We start from the raw sequence: 21647 nt of genomic DNA, 5'->3' as shown, positions 1-21647 counted from the left end.
ACAAGTGGAGTTAGGTGCCAAATTATGTGCTTCTGACAAAGAGATTGTGGGTTTCCGAGACCAGGGAAGAGATGCGATCTGGAATAGTCAGCTGACCACAGACACCCTGGCAATGCATCTGTGAGGAAGGTGAGCTAACAGGCTGATCAGGGTGTAGATGCAAAGGAGGCATCTTTAGACTGCCCTAGACTCATTCCCTCCTGAGCCAGGCATCACTCTTCCCTGTGACATTCTGAGCAGACAATGCCGCTGGGTTTCAGCCCCTGAGATGGGACTTGGCCTCAGGACTAAGGATGACCACAGTGTCACCAGACGTCCTCAGCTCTGAGTTCCAGTCCTCACACCACCGCTACTAACTGCAGGAAGGGAGGGCCCGTGGCAAAGAACCAAGTTCATTCCCTGCATAGTCTGCAGTTGAGCTTTGAGATTAACAAGGCTTAAGAGTTGCCACAAACTCCCTAAAGATTAGTTTTTATTCTCTGAGATGTGCGAAGTAGCCGAGATAATGAGCCTCTGCTGAAATGTGTCCTCCCTGACAGGGCTGGCTTTTCCCCGGAGCCCTGAGGGCCGTCCCAGGGGCTGATTCAGGGAAAACCATTGAGATCACTGCATTCCCCCCCAACCCCAACAAAATCATCCCCAAAGGCATTTTAAACATCCCACTGGCTCGCTTATTCAAAAGAAAACCTGAAATCATTCAGCTACATTCATCTGTTTGAACAATCTTAGCTGCTTTCTACAAAATGTTTAAACAACCTTAGATTCATTTGAATCCAAGCCCGAGATGAATCCAGTTGGATTATTCCACCAGGTAATTAAGATGTAGTTGTCACCCTGGTAACCTTGGGAAGAAACTGGCTCTGAAGTAAGGTCCACACAAGCTAAGGAAGGTGAAACTGGGCAGAGAATCTGGCCTCTGTCATCAGAAACTAGCACCCGATGGGACCATGGCCAGACTGGGATTTCAGCTCTTATATAAAATACACAAGTAGGACTGGATCAGTTTTTTTTTTTTTTTTTTTTAAACCAACAGATTTAACCTATTTGGGCATATTGTCACAGGGTAAATTTTAGAAAATGTAGATAGTTTCATGGGGACAGAGTTAGTACTAGACTGCAGAGCTTAGATTCGAGATTTCCCTGTAAATTACTATACTTCCTATAGTAATGCTGGAGTGGAATTAATCACAGTACTAGAGCTCTGGCTTTGGAATAAGATAGACTTGGGTTAGACTCTGGGATTTTTCACTGACTAGTCATGTAACCTTGGACAAGTACTTATCTATTCAGTCTTAGTCTTCTCCAGGACAAAATAATACCTACTTCACAGAGTCGTTGTAAGGATTGTGTGAGATAATGTCTGTAAAATGTATAATATTATGATTGACACAGAGAAGATGTTTCGTAAATGGCGACCAGTATTAGGAAAAGCAGACTATTGGCTCAACACTCCAAATTTGGTGTCAGAGGACCAGGGTTAGAATCTATACATCTTCTCTTTCTAGCTCTGAAACCTCAGGCAAAATACTTAATGTTTCTAAGCCTCAGTTTCCTCACCTGTAAAATAAAGATGAATATTTCTCTCTTGAGCAGGCACAGTGGTTCAAGCCTATATAATCCTAGTGCTTTGAGAGGACAGGCAGGAGGATCGCTTGAGGCCAGGAGTTCGAGACCAACCTGACCAATACAGCAAGATCCCATCTCTTCAAAAAATAGAAAACTTAGCTGAATGTGGTGGCACATGCCTGTAATCCCAACTACTGGGGACGCTGAGGCAAGAGGACCATCTAAGCCCAGGAGTTTGAGGTTGCAGTGAGCTATGATGATGCCACTGCACTCTAGCCTGGGCAACAGAGTGAGACCCTGTCTCAAGAAATAAATAAATAAAATAAAAAGTAAAAAAAAAAAACAAAAACAAAATAAAATCATCATGAGATGACAAATTTTATGTAAAAAAAAATTTCTCTTTAATGTTATTGTCAGGTTGGAAGGAAATAAAGCCTTTAAAGTGCTTAGCATCTACCTGACTCAGAGCTTGATAAACATTAACAGTAATATTTTGAGACACTGATTCCAGTAAAGTGAGAAGAGTTAACTTTGTTAAGCCCTTTCACTCTTCCCAAAGGACTCTACTTTGGAAGCAAGAGAAAGAAGAGGTTGAGAGAAGGTCCCAAATTAAAGTAAGTTCAAGGGTTAGGGACCACCTCTTCCCTGAAGTGTTCCTCCTGGATCACATGTCTCTTTTCCCTATGCCCTCCAGAAATCTCATATTCTTTTATGTTACATATTATAATAAAAACATATCACAGGTAATAATGTTGATCCATAAGTGTCCCTAGGCTTTCTTAAAATGTTCACTGGCCATAAATCATTGCTTTCCCTTTTGTAAGCTGTTCTGGGTTCAGAACAGCTGTCTGTCGTTTCCCAAGCTGATGGTTCCCCAGTGTCCTTCCTAAATAAGATTACACAAAACTTGGTGTCACCAACTGATCCTAACCCTTTTTTTCTTGGAAATATTCTGGCAATTGTTTTTCTGGAAAATAAGCAAACTCTGCGACATTAGATAAAAATTCATTCTAGGTTTTCAAAAATCATTCTTATGTTCCCATTTTATTATTGAGAAAATTGAGGTTCTAATTGGTGAAGCAGTTTTCCCAAGGTCATGCCTAAAGAGAGATATGGTCCAACTAAGTCTGTCTCAACTCATAAAGAAAGAAGAAAAAACATGAACAACAAAAAATACAAAATCAATCTTAAGCCTCTTCTCCCATGGAAGTTGAGTATTTGCCTAACAGTCTTAGAGAGGTGCTTTGATTTTAAATATTTGGGGCTTCCGTCTGCAGAAAGGATAATTCTCTTCCCCCCACCCCACCCCCCAAGAGGACGGTATGATGTGGTAGAAATTGTACAGAATTTGGAGTTAGAAAGTCCTGGATTCGAATGTTGATTCTGTTCCTTCCTAGATGTGTAGCAAGTTAGAAACTTCCTAAACCTGAGTTTCGCTTTGTTCATCCATAAAACGGTCACGGCTGTCCCCAACTTGCAGGACTGCAGGAAGAATTAAAGCTAATGTATGAAACAGCCCTGGCACGTGTGTGGTATAAACCTGGTGTGGCTGCATCTGCACCCCAACAATCTGCCACCTAGTCTCTGGTCAAGGACCTTGAATGATTTTGTCCTTAATCAGAGAGAACCCCCACAAACCAGCCAAGAGATATACAGAAAATGGACTTTGACAATTTTAGAATTAGATGCTGAGAAAGCTGTTGAAATTGGCCAAGTTCTCTCATGATTTAAAAGTAGGAAGAGCAGGGCATGGTGGCTCATGCCTGTATCCCCACATTTTGGGAGGCTGAGGTGGGAGGATTGCTTGAGGCCAGGAGTTCAAGACCAGCCTGGGCAACATAGCGAGACCCCCATTCTCTACAAAAAATCAAAAAATTAGCCAGGCATGGTGGTGCATGCCTATAGTCCCAGCTACTCAGGAGGCTGAGAAGGATCACTTTAGCTGGGAGCTGGAGGTTGTAGTGTGCTGTGATCCCACCGCTGCACTCCAGCCTGGGCAACAGAATGAGACCATGTCTCTAAAAAAAAATTACTTTTTGTTGATACATAATAGATGTACATATTTTCAGAGTACATGTGATAATTTAATGCATTCATATAATTTGTACAGATCAAACCAGTGTGAGATAGACATCACTTTAAAATATTTGTCTTTTCTTTGCGTTTGAAACATTCAAATTATTCCCTTCTATTTTGAAATATATAATAGATTATTATAACCATAGGCACCATACTGATCTTTTAGATAACTTTTTGTTATCTATCAAACACTAGGTCTTATTTCTTCTATCAAACTGTATGTTTGTACCTGTTAATCAACATCTCTTCACCCCCCTACCCCTACCCTTTGTGCCTATAAAAATGTATGAGAAAAAGTACAAAGAGGTATTATAACCAGTACCTTTTATTACTACCTATTTTATCAAAAATAGCAATCTCCACGTTGCTACAGCAAATAAAACTCCTCGTTGTGCTACATGAAAAGTAGTTTCTTAATAATCTAATTTTGACATTCATGGATTTATTAATACGGTTATAAATTCAGGGACTCTGAATTAGCAAATTCCAACCTGAGGGAACTGGGATGTGGTATTCAGACGGCCAGGCAAATGGTTCCAGGGCAGTCTAGGGTGATGGAATTAGGAGACCTGGGTGTGGACGCTGGCTCCTCTACAGGTGAGGTCAGCAGGTAGTTTCACAGGTCTGGTCTCAGCTTCTCATCCACAGGTAAGATTAATGCCACCTGTCCAGTAAGATTGTTACCAGACATCCATAAAATATTGTATGTAGGAGGTCCTAGGAGAGTAGAGATGCCTTCGAAGAAAGGAGATTGGAACTGGGCTTCCATGCAAAAGCTCCCAAGGACCACTTGGACTTCAGGCGTTTTCGTGAGTACCCAGGAGGGACTTGGAAAGTGGTCCGTGGCATGCAAGCAGAATTGTGATGTGACTCAGATCAGTACCATATGGCAACAAGCAATCATAGGAAATGCAAAAATTACCATGACTCAACTATAAAGCAAAGGAAACATAATTATTTTAAGCAATTGGTAGAGTATAAGAAAAGAGCATTCACTTGATGTTTGAAAGCTTCTCTTAGATGCAGCAGCAGTTTAGTGGCATTTCCTCCTGTACATATCCAATCACGCTATTTAGTCTTGTAGTGTGCGTCACAGAAGTAACCATAATAGAGAAACAACACGTACTAATTTCAGAATCAATCCATAGACAAAAGTATGGAAGACTTAACTAGCACAGCTAGTTATGTGAATGGAATGAAAGATAAGTTGGTTTTTTTAAGTGGGTTGGAAGAAAGGAGAGAGGAAAGAACAGGGGAATAATTTCTTCCTCTTAGTGAGAAATTTATCAGTTATTGAAACAAAGATTATATATATATAATATTGAAAGAAAAGATACAAATATATGTAAAGATAACAATATAACAAAGTTTATGTGAGAAAAATGGATTATCTTTCAAAACAGGAAGTCAATAACTACTTTCTAAAATTGATGATAATAATAGCAACAACAAGGCCAGGCGCGGTGGCTCACACCTGTAATCCTAGCACTCTGGGAGGCCGAGGCGGGAGGATCACTAGAGGTCAGGAGTTCGAGACCAGCCTGAGCAAGAGTGAGACCCCCGTCTCTACTAAAAATAGAAAGAAATGATCTGGACAGCTAAAAATATATATACAAAAAAATCAGCCAGGCATGGTGGCACATGCCTGTAGTCCCAACTACTCGGGAGGCTGAGGCAGGAGGATCACTTGAGCCCAGGAGTTTGAGGTTGCTGTGAGCTAGGCTGACACCATGGCACTCTAGCCCAAGCAACAGAGTGAGACTCTGTCTCAAAAAAAATAAAATAAAATATAATATAATAAAATAATAATAGCAACAACAATAATAGCTAATGTATTTAGTTCCTTATGTGTGCTGGGCACAGTTCCACAGCCCTTACAAGTATTAATTTATTTAATACTCAAAATATCCTTATCATGTAGGCATAATTGTTCCATGTTATGGATAAGGAATTGAGACACAAAGTGGTAGTGGTTAGGTCACATAACCAAATGGTAGCAAGACCACGAGTTTGAATGCACTATAATCATGGCATCATAAATAACCAAAAAACTCTCAAATACAATATATTGAAGATGATGGCCTCTGAGCTAGTGTAATAAAGATTAAACTGGAAAGGAAGACTTTTAGTTATCAGTTAACACTATTTGGCTAGGCAATTTTTTTTACTATCTGCCTGAATAATTGTATAATAATAAGAAAAATATGCCCGTATGTACTATAAGGTAATAGTCCACATGAAGAGCAGATTCATCTTCCAATTTCTGAAAGACTTTCATGAGAAGACGTAATTAAAGTGTTGTGAATGTCTAGAAGGGGTAAAACTAAGGCCCATGTGTGGAAGGTACAGAGAGAGAGAGAGAGAGCAGGTCCAAAAAGAGAATTAACAGGTGGAACTGTCCACAGATGGAGGTGGAGGCTCCAACAGCAACTGGACGACCAGTGGTAGGTATGGGGCAGATGAGACTCCAGCCTCAGGTAGGGTTGGAACAGATGTTGTCTAGGTCTCTTCCAAACCTGAGAATTATGTGTCTCTTATCTTCACAGAACTTTCCAAATGTAACCCAGAATTAATCTGAATCAGAAACAACAGCTCAAGGTTCAGTTCCATAAAATACAGAAGATGCACAAGAAAAATCAGCCAGGTTCAGAATTTCTGAAAAACAAGTTCTATAAATAGGCCTGGAATTATAAACCCAACTTCTGCCATAGAGAGAAGGATTCTGTCTTTCAGTTCTGGGATTTTTTTAAAATTTCATTCTCAACCTCAGACCACCCATCCACATGGAATCCATGGCCGAGAATAATCTCACCACAGTAACCGAATTCATTCTCATGGGCTTTACTCACCACCCCGAATTGGAGATTCCCCTCTTCCTGGTGTTTCTGAGTTTCTATCTAGCCACGCTTCTGGGGAATATGGGGATGATTATTCTAATCCAAGTGGATGTCCAACTCCACACCCCAATGTACTTTTTCCTGAGCCACCTCTCCCTGCTGGATGCCTGCTATGCCTCAGTCATCAGCCCTCAGATTCTAGCCACACTGGCCACAGGCAAAACGGTCATCTCCTATGGCTGCTGTGCTGCCCAGTTCTTTTTTTTCACCATCTGTGCAGGCACAGAGTGCTTCCTGCTGGCAGTGATGGCTTATGACCGCCATGTTGCTATCAGCAGCCCACTGCTCTACACCGTGGCCATGAATCCCAGAACCTGCTGGAGTTTGGTGGTGGCAGCCTACACCTGTGGGGTGTCAGGGGCCATCCTGCGTACTGGGTGCACCTTCACTCTCTCCTTCTGTGACGACAATCACATCGACTTCTTCTTCTGCGACCTCCCACCCCTGCTGAAGCTCGCCTGCAGTGACACAACAAACACGGAGATTGTCATTGTCTTCTTTGGCAACATTGTGATTTCGGCCAATGCCTTGGTCATCCTGATTTCCTACCTGCTCATCATCAAGTCCATTTTGAGGGTGAAGTCTGCAGGTGGCAGGGCCAAGACTTTCTCTACATGTGCCTCCCACCTCACTGCTGTGGCCCTTTTCTTTGGGACCCTCATCTTCATGTATCTACAGAGCGGCTCAGACAAATCCCTGGGGGAAGACAAGGTGGTGTCTGTCGTCTACACAGTGGTCATCCCCATGCTGAACCCTCTGATCTACAGCTTGAGAAACAAGGATGTGAAAGCTGCCTTCAAAAAGGTCACTAGAAAATTCCAGGGGTCCCAGAGTATGTAGATCTGTGTGAAAGGATCTCACATTTTATACACTTTCTTCCATGTCAATATATCCTATTTAGGCACCAGCATTCTGGGCAACCTACACCTACAACTGAAAAAAAGATAGACAGGCACCACCAGGCACACAAGAAAAACTGCCAATGTAGTGAAGTTAGTTTTCAGCAATTGCATGGTACTTTCTTTTTAACCCCCCCCCCTCCCAGTTCCAGTCCATTCTTTAGCACCCAGCAGTCTCCTGCTACTTCTCTGGTGACATGACTTACCAAATCTCAGAAGTCCAAGGAGCGCAGAGTTTATTCCATCCCACACCTGTGCTCTCTGCTCCCCTGCCTGGGCTTGCCATCCGCTCCCTTTGTTTTTGCTCCTATCAGTGCTACCTTTTTCTCTGATCATATCTGGGGATCCCTGTGATATGCTAATTGGCCTTTTTCTCTTGTAATATGTGAGGGACTGATCACCTCAAGCAAGAAGTATTGTACGAGACAAGCGCCAGGGGTGGGGAACCTGCAGCCTTGGGGCCACATGTGGCCTTCTGGGTCCTTGAGTGCAGCCTTTTGACTGAATCCAAATTTTAGAGAACAAATCCTTTTAATAAAGGGATTTATTCTGTGAAGTTTGGATTCTGTTGCCAACCAGCCAAGGGAAGGAAGTGTTTGAGAAAAGGGATTCCCGTTTCACCATTGTACAAACTCAGATCCCCCTTACCTTAAAGGGTCTTTTTTCCTGCTCAAGCCAGAACAATAGAATCTGCAAATTGTCTTTACCACTTGATGACTCACTGGTTTTATGGTTCCTGCTTTAATGTTACTCTGACATCTTCCATACGAATTGAGCCATCTCATCTTTGGGAATGTCTCCTCAAGGGCCAACCTGCTAGTTTCCGGAAGGCACGGTACGCTGCTTTTCCTCTCCCTGTTGCCTGCCTCATGAACAGTTCTCTCCCACCAAGCATCCTGTTTCCGGGAACAGCAAAGCCAGATAGAGACTATTGGACTCCATATCACCTTCTCTTACAAAGATATGGCCAGAGGAGAAAGTCGCCACAACTCTTGCACCAGACCGCAAACCCCTTGAGAGCAGAGTGTTTTCTTCATTGCTAAGTGCAAAGTCTAGACCAGATGAGCTCTCAATAATCGCTTTTGAAAGAAGGTTTACAGTACATGCATGTTTCCATTTGAGCCTCATGGCAAGTCTATAAAGCAAATAGGGAAGTTATGTTTGAATATAAAATTTCCATTTTGCAATCATGGAAACATTTCCCCATGATTTGAAGAATACTCAGAGTATATAGCAGTTGACAAGGCACGGAGTAAGGCTTGAATCTGAATCCTGATTCTACCACTAATTCGTTGTGAGACTTTGGGTAAATGATTTAATTTCTCAGGTCTAAAACAAGTATGGCAATTCCTAATTCAAGAGGATATTACAAAAATTAAATCAGATTATGAATAAGAAATACCCTAGCACAAATCCCGGTGTTCAATATAGATAGTTCTCTTCTCATTCCCTCACTTTCTGATGTCAGCCCTGGGCCCTTGCCGTGATTCCATGGCCATTGATAAAAATGAAATAAATCACAGACCAATGATCATGAAAGTCAATGAAGGCTGTGTACTGAGGAAGATGAATAACTCAAGCCTTTGCACTAAGAAATAGAACAAACTTGTATATTTAACTGAGGAGGTGACGGGTATATTTATCTGCATCTAACATAGACAAGAATAACAAAAAGATGTATTTTTTATTAAATATGTTATTTTGTGCCCAATGAACCCCTCTACCCAATTTTGATTTTATGAGAAGCTGATCTTCCTTGTTCCTCCATATGGAAACAACCATTTTATTAAAATGACCCGCTACACACCTGGCACTTGACTGATTCAGAAATAAGCACCTGACCTATGTTAGGCTATTAAAAATTTTCCATGGGCATTATGAAGCTGAACATGTAAAACAGATTCAGAATAGAAAACCAGGCTGACCCAGGTAGAGAATATCCAAATAGTTACTAAACCTATGAAGAGATGCTTACTCTCATTAGTAATCAGGAAAAATGCAAATTTTAAAACCACAATATGCTCACTAGATTAGCAAAAATTTGAAAGTATGCCGCCACCATGTTGACAAGGATATAAAAAATGTATAGCATAAATTGGTTAACAACTTTGTAGAACAGTTTGGCATTATCCTTTAAAAATAAAAGATACAAATGAACAGTGACTCAGCTATTCCAGTGACCTAGCTATACTCACTGGAGAAACTCTTGCCCACACACACCAGGATATGGGTACAGGATGTTCATAAAGCAATGTTGTAACAGCACAAAACGCCAAATGCTTGCCTTCAGTTTTTCATTCTTATGGCCTGGAGTGTGGATGTGATGGCTGGAAACCTGGCAGCTATTGTGGAACATAAGGTGACCTTAAAATGAAAGCAATGCATAGGAGGCAACAGAGCAGAAAAAAAGAGATGCCTAAGGCCCTGACATCATTTTTGATGCGCCATATGAGCTGCCTATCTCCAAGGATTTTTTAATAAGAGAAAGAAATAAACATTTATTAAAGAAAGCAACTAAAAACAACTAGCTTCAAAAACAAGCTTAACAAAGTCATTTTTTTGGGGATATATACACAAATGACAAAGGTTTAAATTAAACAAGTAAACAATTATAACTCTAGCCAAGATATAGGAGCAACTGGGGATTGTGGAGGGGGAGGGCCTCCTAGGAACTTCTGGAGAAAGAAAGTATTCTACTTATCTTGGTCTGATAGTGATTGCCTGGGTATTTGTTTTATAATTTTTTATTCATATTAAACTGTATCCATTTTTATGTACTTTTTGTATGTATATTAGATTTCACAACAAAAATGCAAACAAATAAATATCTGAACCCCCGCCCCACCCCTAGGCTAGCATGGAGACCTGAGTCATGGCTTCTGTGCCCGTGTCAGACGGTGGCACACACCCCTCTGTCCTTGGCAACAACATGGCGGGATTCAAGGGGCACTAAGAGGCTCCTCCTCAGTAATGACTTTTTCTTGCTCTGTTGTTACTAATTTTCCACCATTAAAGCAGTCTCTCCTTTTATTTATTTTTAATTGACAAATAAAAATTGTATATATTTGTGGTGTACAGCGCGATGCTTTGATACATGTATACATTGTAGAACTGCTAAATCAAGCTAATGAACATATGCATTCCCTCACATACTTATCTTTTCTTTTTTTTTTTTTTTTTTTTGTGGTGAGAACAGTTAAAATCTGCTGTCTTAGCTATTTCCAAGTTTCGAGTTTCAAAGCAATCTTTCTTTATATCAAAGTTAAATGCCCTATAGGACGGAATACTCATCCCAGAGAACATTCTGGAAAACAGATGGTTAAACTGAAGAAAGGCTGGTGCTCAGGACTCTGCCACGGTACAGACCTCTTCAGAGGTCTGAAGAACTGCCTATGAGAAGTTCAGTCCAGCTTCCTAGAAGTGGTGAAATTCAAACCGGTTCAAACTGGGCTTAGAAGGAAGCGGGAACCTTGAGCAAACCAGGCTAATGGGTGAAACCAACCTGATCAAATCCACAGTAGCTGGACAGTCCCAGTCTCCTCACCCGACTACCTTCGCCACCACTCTGATCATCCCGCACACCCTCCAGCTGCCAGCCGAGAAGCTGTGTGACCTCAGGTGAGACACACAACCCCTCTGGGTCTGCTTCCTCCTCTGTAACGTGTAAACATAGGTCTGCATTCCTCCGCCGTTTCTTTCCAGCGCTAAAGAAAGTGGCACGGAGAGGACAAGCTCATTCCCTGAAGATCACACGGAGGAACATGGGAAACGATGTCAGTCAAGGTCTGCCACTTCCCCCTGAGCCTTTGAATCCCCAGGCCCGTTGTTGGCTTACCTAGATGAGGAGAGCAGATATAGCCCCCTGCAGTCAGTTCTAGCTGAAAGGAGCTGGCTTCTCTCAGAAATGGGGAGCCCTGTCTCACTCATTAATCTGCGATTTGCAGGTAAGTCTGGGCTCACACAATCCCCACCGAAGGCAGGTGAACCGTCACGGTGAATTGCATAGACAGAGAGAGCAGCTCTCTGCCTTTCGTGTATCATTCTCACCTTTGTCCATAAGCAACGTCTTCGGTGATATCCACAAAATGATCAAACAACCAGAGGATTCAAGTGAATCCGAAAACTCAGTGCTTCAGAAACAAGACGACCCTAACCGCGTTGTTTGAGCACAAAGGCAAAACAGCCGGCCACTGGGAGAACCCGTGAGCTCGCAAGCTCTGAATTCCACCCCGCAACGCTGCACTGCGTAAAACTGGGCACAGGGTCTGGCCCTGCTACCTGCGGGGGGCTGTGTTCAGAGGTGGGTTTCCAGCATACGCATAAAATCAGCTGGAGGAAGATTAGGTAACTGCATTTTCTGTGGATTTCAGATCCTCATAGAAATCTCCTTGGACCTGCTCAGAAAACAGGAGAAAATATTAACAGCGCTTCACAGAATTCCCTCCCAGGAGCACTCCTGACCAGCTCTCACTCTACGAGGTAATGTAGATCCTATAACTATATTACACTGGCCAATGAAGTATATTCCAGAAACTACTGAATGTGCTTTCCAAATTTTTAATACAATTTAAGTTTCATCTATGTGACCTTTTAGATGAGTTATTTATCTTCTCCAACCTTCAACTGTGACTTCCATAAAACAGGCCCAGGAATACATACTTGCTGTGGCAGTGACCAGTAACAAATATGTTGAGTGCGGGGAACAACAGTTGGCACAGAGATATTATTGCTCCCCAGACACCACACTGTCACCAAGTACTCAGAGCACGGACTGAGAATGGGCCCAACCCCCTCGGAGGAGGTTTTCTCAGGGGGTAAGGTCAGAGAGAAAGACATTTGCAGCAAGCTCTTGAGAAGCTAATGTGGAAGTGGGTGTTCTAGGATGGGAATGATTTGGGAAACGCTGTCTCCTGGTCTCTGAGCGTCCCAGCTGTGCTGCAGCAATCCTCCCATCCCTCCGGCCCCATCCTGGATCTGTGCGTTCCGGTTTGTGTTTTTATGACTCCGTGGTCTTTCCTGAGGCACCACATGGGTGCGGCATTGTTGAGGCCCCACAGAGATAAATCTGGAAGGGAATATTTTCTGACACACCGGGTAAAAGTTACGTCTGCTCTAGGCTTCAATTTTCTCTTCTGCCAAATGAAGAAAATGTACTAAACCAAGTGCACTCAAATCTTTTTTTTAAACAGTGGAACCCTGTTCCCAAACAAAATGAAATGAAGCACCTGGTTGTTTACAAGAGTTAGAAGAATTGCTGCTTTGTCTGCAGCTGGGGCCGAGATGGTAGCACCCCACCTGCTCAGCCTCCCCTTCACACCCCGCCGTCGTGTCCCTTTGAGACAGCTCTGGCAGGCCGAGGCTCTGAGGAGCAGAGCTGGAAAATCACAGAACCACATCGCCAAGGTCCTTTCCAGCTCTAGGGTTCTGTGTCTCTGGGGAGGACTGTGGGTACTTTCAGCAAGCGTAGAGAGGAGGCAGCATGGTGAGCCGCCACTCCCAGGGTCTCAGCCTCACTGGGCCCATCCTGACCGCCATGTGCACAGTGACCCCTAAACACTGGAGAGAGAAACCAGTCACCCAGATGCTTGCCTGTTCATAATGCCACATTCCAACACGGGATGTCAGACATAAGTGGACACAGAAACTGACAGACAAGCTTGGGGTTTCCAGGAATGTTCTTACTATGTAGATTTTCCCGTTGAGACAAACATTGACTTGCATGGTTGAGACATTGCAAGTTGTAGCCACCGCTCTCCAGGAGAGAGCTGCTAGATGAATATATCCCTCTAGGCAAAAGTGGCCAATCGGAGCATGACAGTGTCTGCTCTCAGGCTGCATGAACCAAGTTATGCAAGTCCAATGGGACATGTCCAAGGGCTGGCCTAAAAGGTTATGACCGTTCTAGAAAAAAAAGGTGCTGTGGCTGGCCACTTGTGACAACCTAAATCCTACTAGGTAGTGGGATATTGCTATAAGTTTATAAAGCTTATGACTATTTAGAAATCTGAATTTGTGGTTATTTAGTTCACATGTGGAAACATTCAGAGTAATCTTTTCAGGGCCTCAGAGAAACTTATATTTATAATCTTCTGATTCAGAGACAGCAAAAAAAGTCCTGGGAGGTCAGCAAGTCAAGCATGTCTTAAAGCATAGATTACATACCTCTAAATCTCCATACAAAAGAAGGGTTCTGTGGCTAAATAATGATGGAAAATGCTGCCTCAAGAGGAGGATTTATCAAATCATAGACTAGGATAACAGATTTGAGAGACAATTCAAGATGTCTACACTAGAATGTTCTAGAATGTGTTATAGCCACAGCGAGGACAAGTCTAGAAGAGGTGCCACAGTGTCAGCCCCAACCACAGCCCAGGCTGAAGGCATGAAAGCTGTTTTGTGTCACATACTCCTGCTATTAAGGTTCCGAGAATCTCCTTAAGCTCAGTGATCTAGGACTTCCCTCCATTCTCAGTTTTCATTAGAACCAGGTCAACGGAGATGTGAGCAATGAGAGAAACCAGGGTTGTTTGTGCTCAAGCCACTGCTCATCAATAAATTTGACATGCATTGAATTCCACACATTAGTGGAGTTGTTAATTGCTAGAAACTTGGGGAATCTGGTATTCTTTCTAAGTCTGAAACACCAGGACTTTAGTTTTGCCTTATGAGCCATGGAATTTCCAGGGTCAAAATCAACAAGCAGCCCTGAAGTTTCCATGGAAGTTCTATGGCTAGTTAGGAACCCCATATTTCACAAACAAGTCCTTAAACCTGACTCCAACCAGCCTCACAGAGAGTCTTGCAAACCCAAATGGAGTGGCCTCCACCCCACTGCCCAGAGGCATCGTCTCGGAGAACAAAGCCAGAACCACCAGTCGCTGATGAGAAAACTCACTCCCTACCAGAAAGGGAAGGATCAACCTGATTTCTGTAGAAAACTGGTTCTACCATAAACCCCCTTTCCATAAACTACCTCTAGAGTACAGATGCTAAAAATTAAAGTAGAAGGCCTCTGGTCAAGAAGGACCAGTGTAGGACACTGAAACAAGCAATGTCTTGGAGTTATGACATGAGGGTTTAAATCCTGGCTTCTGCACTTGCAATGTATTCTCTGACAAGTCATTTTAACTTTCTGAACCTCAGATTTCAAGCGTGAAACTCATATTGGCTATTCCAGGGTTATTGAGAGGAATCACTAAGTTAATATGGAAATGTCCAACACAGAATAAGGATTCCATAAATCTAAAGGCTTCAGAGAATCACTTTCTCTCATGGGCCTTCAAGAAAAGAGATTCAAGACAGGTTATGTCCTGGTTCATAGGAGAGTGAAAATAGGTTATAAAAGCACTCACAAGGAATTGTTGGGATAACTGGGAATGTTTGACTTGGAGAAGAGAAAACTAGATATAATAAAAGTGGGCGTTACCACTCTTGGTCTTGGAAGAGAGTGGTTTTACCCTCCTTGCAGAACCAAGCATAATACCGATGTGTAGAAGGTACAGAAAGAGCAATTTGGCTTTCTCAACAGGCAGGATATCCCAAAGGTAGAGTGGCCAGAGACTCCCCATCGCATAAAGAATTAACACAGGGTTCTGCATCTGACAACTCTGGAGGCACCATTCACACCACAGCCTGTGTGAATGGCCCTGCCCGGAGTCACACAGACACAGCACAAGGAGCCATCCGCGGCAGCCCCAGTGTGCACCTGGGCTAGATGACATGGATTAGGGGTAGAATATTCTATTAGGGAAGAGAGGGACTTCACATTGATCCCTGCCAGTCTTGATAGTCTAAGGTTCTCTGATCTTAAAGAAAGTTCCAGACAATAAGCGACTGAATTTGAAGAAACACTGACCCAAGGTCCAATTTCAGGAGGGGTACAAAGGCAAGTGACTAGTCTCCATAGTAACTGCCAGTTGTGGATTCTTAGTGGTAAATATTTTTTCTCTGAACAGAGAATATCAGACACTTAGCTAATGTCTGATGCTAAGAAAGCAAAGGCCCTCAATTCTGAAATCTCTAATTCCATCCTCTTCAGGCCAACCAGCTACACCGGGCCTATGGCCAAACAGAATCTCACCACAGTGACAGAGTTCATTCTTGTGGGATTCACGGATCACCCTGAACTGGCGGTTCTGCTCTTCTTGGTGTTTCTCAGTTTCTATCTTGTCACTATTCTGGGGAACGTGGGACTGATTATTCTAATCCAAGTGAACGTCCAACTGCACACCCCGATGTACTTCTTCCTGAGCCACCTCGCCCTGCTGGATGCGTGCTACGCCTCGGTCATCACCCCTCAGATTCTGGCCACGCTGGCCACAGACTCAACGGTCATCTCCTACAGCCGCTGTGCTGCCCAGTTCTTTTTCTTCACGCTCTGTGCGGGGACAGAGTGTTACCTGCTGGCAGTGATGGCTTATGACCGCTTTGTCGCCATTAGCAGTCTGCTGCGCTACAACGTGACTGTGACTCCAGGCACCTGCAGGGCCTTGTTGGCTGCTGCCTACATCTGTGGGGTGTCGGGGGCCATTCTACGTACCACATGTACCTTCACCCTCTCCTTCTGTGATGACAATCAGATCAACTTTTTCTTCTGTGACCTCCCACCCCTGCTGAAAATTGCCTGCAGCAGCATGACACAAAGTGAGATTGTCATTCTCTTTTTTGCAAAATTCATGTTCCTGGCCAACGTCATGATCATCCTGATCTCCTACATATTCATCGTCAGAGCCATTCTGAGGGTCAAGTCTGCTGGGGCACGAGCCAAGCCCTTCTCCACCTGCACCTCCCACCTCACCACTGTTGTCCTCTTCTTTGGGACACTTGCCTTCATGTACCAGAGAAGTAACTCAGACAAATCCCCAGAAGAGGACAAGATTGTTTCTGTCTTTTACACTGTAATCATCCCTATGCTGAACCCCTTGATCTATAGTCTGAGGAACAAAGATGTAAAAGCTGCATTCAGAAAAGTCATTGGTAAACTCCAGTTCCCAAAGAATGTAGCTTTAGGTGAGGGTCCTTCATCCTGACCCGTCTTCTCCCCAAATCTGCATATTCTGATGGGCACCAATACCACATGGTGCTTGCCCCTGAGAATAGACAATAGGTAGCTTTCTCCAGCACCTGGAAGTGGGCAGGTGACTTTGTTTGGATGACTTCCACTTCCCTTCTCTTCCCCCTCTCCCTCTTTCACCCTCCCAAACTTGCTGGGTTCCAGGGCTACTCTCTGACATCACAGAGCTTAAAAGCACTACAGTCATAACCAAGCTGATCACCACATCCAACCTCCCACCTCAACTCACCATTCTTGGGTTTCCCACCTGCCCCTTATTTATCCTTTTGTCACTGTGCTCATGGACACTGATTTTTACTCTTTGTGGAAAATTATTGCTGTGAATTGTACTAATGGGAGAATAAGAGATATTTTTTTTCTTTTATGATATTGGTAACCTGCCAACTCATTATGAGGAAGTTAACGAAAACAACCTGTGAACCCAGTGGAATTTCTAATTGGTACAGATTAGAGTAGTGGGGGAAAGGTTGCTTTCTTTTGGCTACTTTTCCTCTTATGTCTTCCTAAATGGTTTCTGTTACCTTCAGGACTATACTATCCACTCCTCAACTGAAAATTCTCTGGATTCGGGATCTCTGATTCCTTCATTCTCCTCCTAAACACAGTGCCTGACTCATGGCAATTACTGCTCTCGATAGACACAGTCCCAGGATCTGCAAAGTCAGCAATGATAGACCATTGTTACCTTCTCAGGTAACAATAGCCTCTGTGATTAGGGAAGCAGATAATTACTGATAATTACTGCCTACATCAGATAGTGAACTCCTTGAAGACAGGGTCCTAATGATTCACTTAATAGTCTCTTCCCTAATTGCTGCTTCTGGTACACTGAAAGCTACTAGACATTGATAAAAGAAATGAAAGAAGATACAAATAAGTCTAAAGACATTCCACATTTCTGGATTAATAGACTTAATGTTGTTAAAATGTCTATATTACCTAAAGCAATCTACAGATTCAATACTATTCCCATCAGAATCCCAATGGCATTTCTTACAAAAATAGAAAAAAATCTTAAAAGGTATATGGAACAACAAAAGACCCAGAATTGCAAAAACAATCTTGAGAAAAAAATAATAAGCTGGAGGCATCACATTTTCTGATTTCAAAATATGTTACAAAGCTATACTAATTCAAACAATATGTTACTGGCATAAAAACAGACATGTAGATCAATGGAACAGAACAGATAGCCCAGAAATAAACCCACACATATACAGTCAACTGATCTTTGACAAGGCTGCCAAGAATATGCAGTGTGAAAAAGATAGTCTCTTCAACAAATGGTATTGGGAAAACTGGACATCCATATGCAAAAGAATTAGTCAAAATAGGTTACATTTGCTATGGTAACAATCAATAACAAAATAAAGGTTTTACTTATTGTTCACAATGTTGACTCATGCAAATTGGCAAGGGGTCCTGCTCCATGTAGTCATTCAGGGTCCCAGGTTTAAAGAGGTTGCACCATTTTATAGCTCTGTACAATCTGGCACATATAAACACTTCAGTCACAATAGCAAGGATAAAAGACTACCAAAATACATGTGGATATTTACTGCTTCAGTGCACTCGGTTAGAACTAGTCATGTGGTCCTGCCTCACTAAAAGTGGGCCATTTAAGGTAAAGAAGCAAATGTAGTATTTGCTAAGCAATACTGACTGTCACAAGGATTATCTGTGATTGTAATTATCAGCATTCCACAAAATCATAAAGAGTCAGATTGCTTTATTATTGTTCATATTATTTCCTACAAATCACTCCTCCCACATTTGAGGAAATTATTATGTTTTGCTTGCATAAAAATTTATTTTGTATAAGCAAAATTTTTACTTATTTTTGGATTCCCCAGATGGTACTGGGAAAGATTTGGAGAGAAGCAGTTTTAGAGGTAGGGAATCAAGACTTTCATTTGGGGTATATTGTGCTTTAAAAATCTACTAGCCAACTGAGAATTGGTCTCTTTCTCCCTCTCTCAACCTTCTTTCTCTTTATCCATGGGCTTCTTTATTTCCTCTGTCCTCCACTCCTCCAATACAGATGGCTTGTGTCATGACCTTCTACAAACTACAAGCTTTATATATTTTAGTTTTACTCAGTAGATACTATTTCATATTTTTTGGCTTTAGTTAGTAGAGTATTTTAGGCTTTATTTCACTTATAATAGTCCCAGAGAATGACTCTGATTAATTGAGTAAATTTTATTTTAAAACAGAAATAGAACATACATACTAAAATTATGAAATACAAAAAGTCATATTAAAAGGAAAGTTTATAGCAGTAAATGCCTATATCAAAAATGTATAAAAATTTTAAATAAACAACCTAATAGTGTACCCAAAGGAACTACAAAAGCAAGAATAAACCAAACCTAAACTCAGGACAGAAGAAGATATAGCATAGATCAGAGCAAGAACAAAAATGTTAAAACAAAAGACACGAAAGGTCAACAAAATGAAAAGTTGGTTTTTTGAAAAGATAAGCAAAAGTAATTAACCATTAGCTAGACTAAGAAAAAAAGAGACCTGAGAAAATAAAATCAGAAATGAAAAAGAAGACATTATAACTTTTATCACATAAATACAAAGGATTAATAAATTTTTTTTCAATCCTATAATTTGTGTGGAACAAAAGACTCCAAATAACCAAAACAATCCTGAGCAACAAGAACAAAACTGAAGGCATCACACTACAAAATATACCACAAAGCTGTAGTAACCAAAACAGCATGGTATTGGCATAAAAACAGACACATAAACCAGAATAGAGAACCCAGAAATAAAACCATGCATTTACAGCCAAATGATTTTTTTTCTATAAATTTAGTAGGTATGAGTGTTTTTTTGTTACATGCTGTGTTGTATAGTAGTAAAGTCTGGGCATCTAGTGTACCCATCACTTGAATAGTGTACATATTACCCAGTAGGTAATTTATCACTCCTCACATCCCTCCCACCCTCCCCACTTCTTAGTCAATGACCTTTATACCATTCTGTTTGACCATGCGTAACCATAGCTTAGCTCCCACTTATAAGTGAGAACATGTGGTATTTGGTTTTCCATTCCTACGTTATTTCACTCAGGATAATGATTTCTAGTTCCATCCAAGTTGCTGCAAATGACATTATTTTATTCTTTTTTATGACTGAGTAGTATTCCATGGCATGTGTGGATGCCATGGAATACATGGCATATATATATATATATATATATGCACACACCACATTTTCTTTATCCACTTATCAGTTCATGGGCATTTAGGTTGATTCATATCTTTGGAATTGTGAATTGTGCTGCAATAAACAAATGAGCGTGTGTGTCTTTTTTTTTTTTTTTTTTTTTTAGACAGAGTCTCACTCTGTTGCCCAGGCTACAGTGCCATGGCATCATCCTAGCTCACCTCAAACTCCTGGGCTCAAGCGATCCTCCTGCCTCAGCCTCCTCAGTAGCTAGGACTACAGGCATGCACTACCATGCCCAGCTAATTTTTTTCTATGTATATTTTTTTAGTTGTCCACATAATTTCTTTCTATTTTTAGTAGAGATGGGGTCTTGCTCTTGCTCAGGCTGGTCTTGAACTTCTGAGCTCAAACGATCCACCTGCCTCGGCCTCCCAGAGTGCTAGGATTACAAGCATGAGCCACTATGCCCAGCCCACATGTGTCTTTTTTATATAATGACTTCTTTTTCTTTGGGTAGATATGCAGTAGCAGGATTTCTGAATGAAATGTAGATCTACTTTTAGTTCTTGAGAAATCTTCCTACTGTTTTCCATAGAAGTTATACTAATTTATACGTCCACCAAAAGCGTATAAGCATTTTGTGGCAGAGAAGTGCTATAAACTTCACTCGTAGCACTGTTTTCACTCTATCTCAGAGATTTTGATAACTTGTCATTTATTTCAAAAATTTATTTAATTTCTATCTTGATTTCATCATTGACCCAAAGATCATTCAGGAGCAGGTTGTTTAATTCCAATTTATTTGTATAGTTTTGAGAATTTCTCTTGGAATTAATTTCTAGTTTTCTTCCATTGTGGTCTGAGAAGATACTTGATAGGATTTTTATTTTCTTAAATTTATTGAGACTTGTTTTGTGACTTAACATATGGTCTACCTTGGAAAGTGTTCCATGTGCTGATGAGAAGAATATATTAATATATTCTGAAGTTTTGGGGTAGAATGTTCTATAAATATCTGTTATGGCCATTTGTTCTAGAGTCTAGTTTAAGTCCAGTGTTTCTTTGTTGATTTTCTTCCTTAAAGATCTATCTAGTGCTATCAGTGGAGGGTTGACGTTGCCCACTATTGTTGTATTGCCTATCTTTTTTCTTAGGTCCAGTAGTATTTGATTTATGAATCTGAAAGCTCCAGTGCTAGGGGCATACATATTTAGGATTATTAAATCATCTTGCTGAATCATTCTTTTATCATTATATAATGACCTTCTTTGTCTTTTTTTACTTTGTTGGTTTGAAGTCTGTTTTTTCTGATGTCAGAATAGCTACTCCTTCCCACTTCTGATTTCCATTTGCAAGGCCTATTTTTTCCACCCCTTTACATTGAGTCTATGAGAATCTTTATGAGTTATGTGGGTCTCTTGAAGGCAGCAGATATTTGAATTGCGTTCTTTTAGCCACATGCATTCTATCCATTTTTATGCCAATCTGTATCTTTTCAGTGAGACATTTAGACCATTTACATTCAAAGTTAATATTGATATGTGAGATACTATTCCAGTCATCATGTTGATTGTCATCTAGTTGGTTTGTATTCTCTAGTGTGTAACTGTTTTGTAAATCTTGTGAGTTTTATACTTTTCAACATTTTTATACTAGTGAATATCAACTTTTTATTCCAATGTTTGGAACTCCTTTAAGCATTTCTTGTAGGATTGGTCTAGTAGTGATAAATTCCCTTAGTGTTTGCTTGTCTTTGAAAGACTTTATTTCTCCTTCACCTTCCTGTTATATTCAAGCATGCTTTCCCTGATGATCTATTAAAAGTATAAGTACCGAAATCGGGAAAAGATGGCGGAGTGGTGGTGACGGCCTGAATCTGCGCTCCTGGGAAGGAAGGCATCGATCCGGACCTGCCACAACGCTAGAAGACCGCTCCCACACAGGAACAGC

At 41.4% G+C, this 21647-nt stretch overlaps 2 protein-coding genes across 2 annotated transcripts; both read left to right on the top strand.

The window, feature by feature from the left end:
- Window positions 1-6437: 6437 nt before the first annotated feature.
- Window positions 6438-7382, top strand: LOC138384522 (olfactory receptor 9I1). The gene has a single exon (XM_069470035.1). The coding sequence runs from the start codon at window positions 6438-6440 to the stop codon at window positions 7380-7382; it is 945 nt and encodes a 314-aa protein (XP_069326136.1).
- Window positions 7383-15501: 8119 nt separating this feature from the next.
- LOC138384988 (olfactory receptor 9I1-like) lies at window positions 15502-16470 on the top strand. Its single transcript, XM_069470625.1, has one exon. It carries the CDS (start codon window positions 15502-15504, stop codon window positions 16468-16470), a length of 969 nt encoding a protein of 322 aa, XP_069326726.1.
- Window positions 16471-21647: the final 5177 nt, after the last annotated feature.

This window comes from Eulemur rufifrons, chromosome 6, assembly GCF_041146395.1.
Source record: "Eulemur rufifrons isolate Redbay chromosome 6, OSU_ERuf_1, whole genome shotgun sequence".
Lineage (NCBI taxonomy): Eukaryota > Metazoa > Chordata > Mammalia > Primates > Lemuridae > Eulemur > Eulemur rufifrons.
This window is presented reverse-complemented; position numbering and strand designations above follow the sequence as displayed.

Bases quoted from the DNA above. Each gene is read 5' to 3' on its own strand.
- LOC138384988 (XM_069470625.1), top strand. From the start codon at position 15,502: ATGGCCAAACAGAATCTCACCACAGTGACAGAGTTCATTCTTGTGGGA.
- LOC138384522 (XM_069470035.1), top strand. From the start codon at position 6,438: ATGGCCGAGAATAATCTCACCACAGTAACCGAATTCATTCTCATGGGC.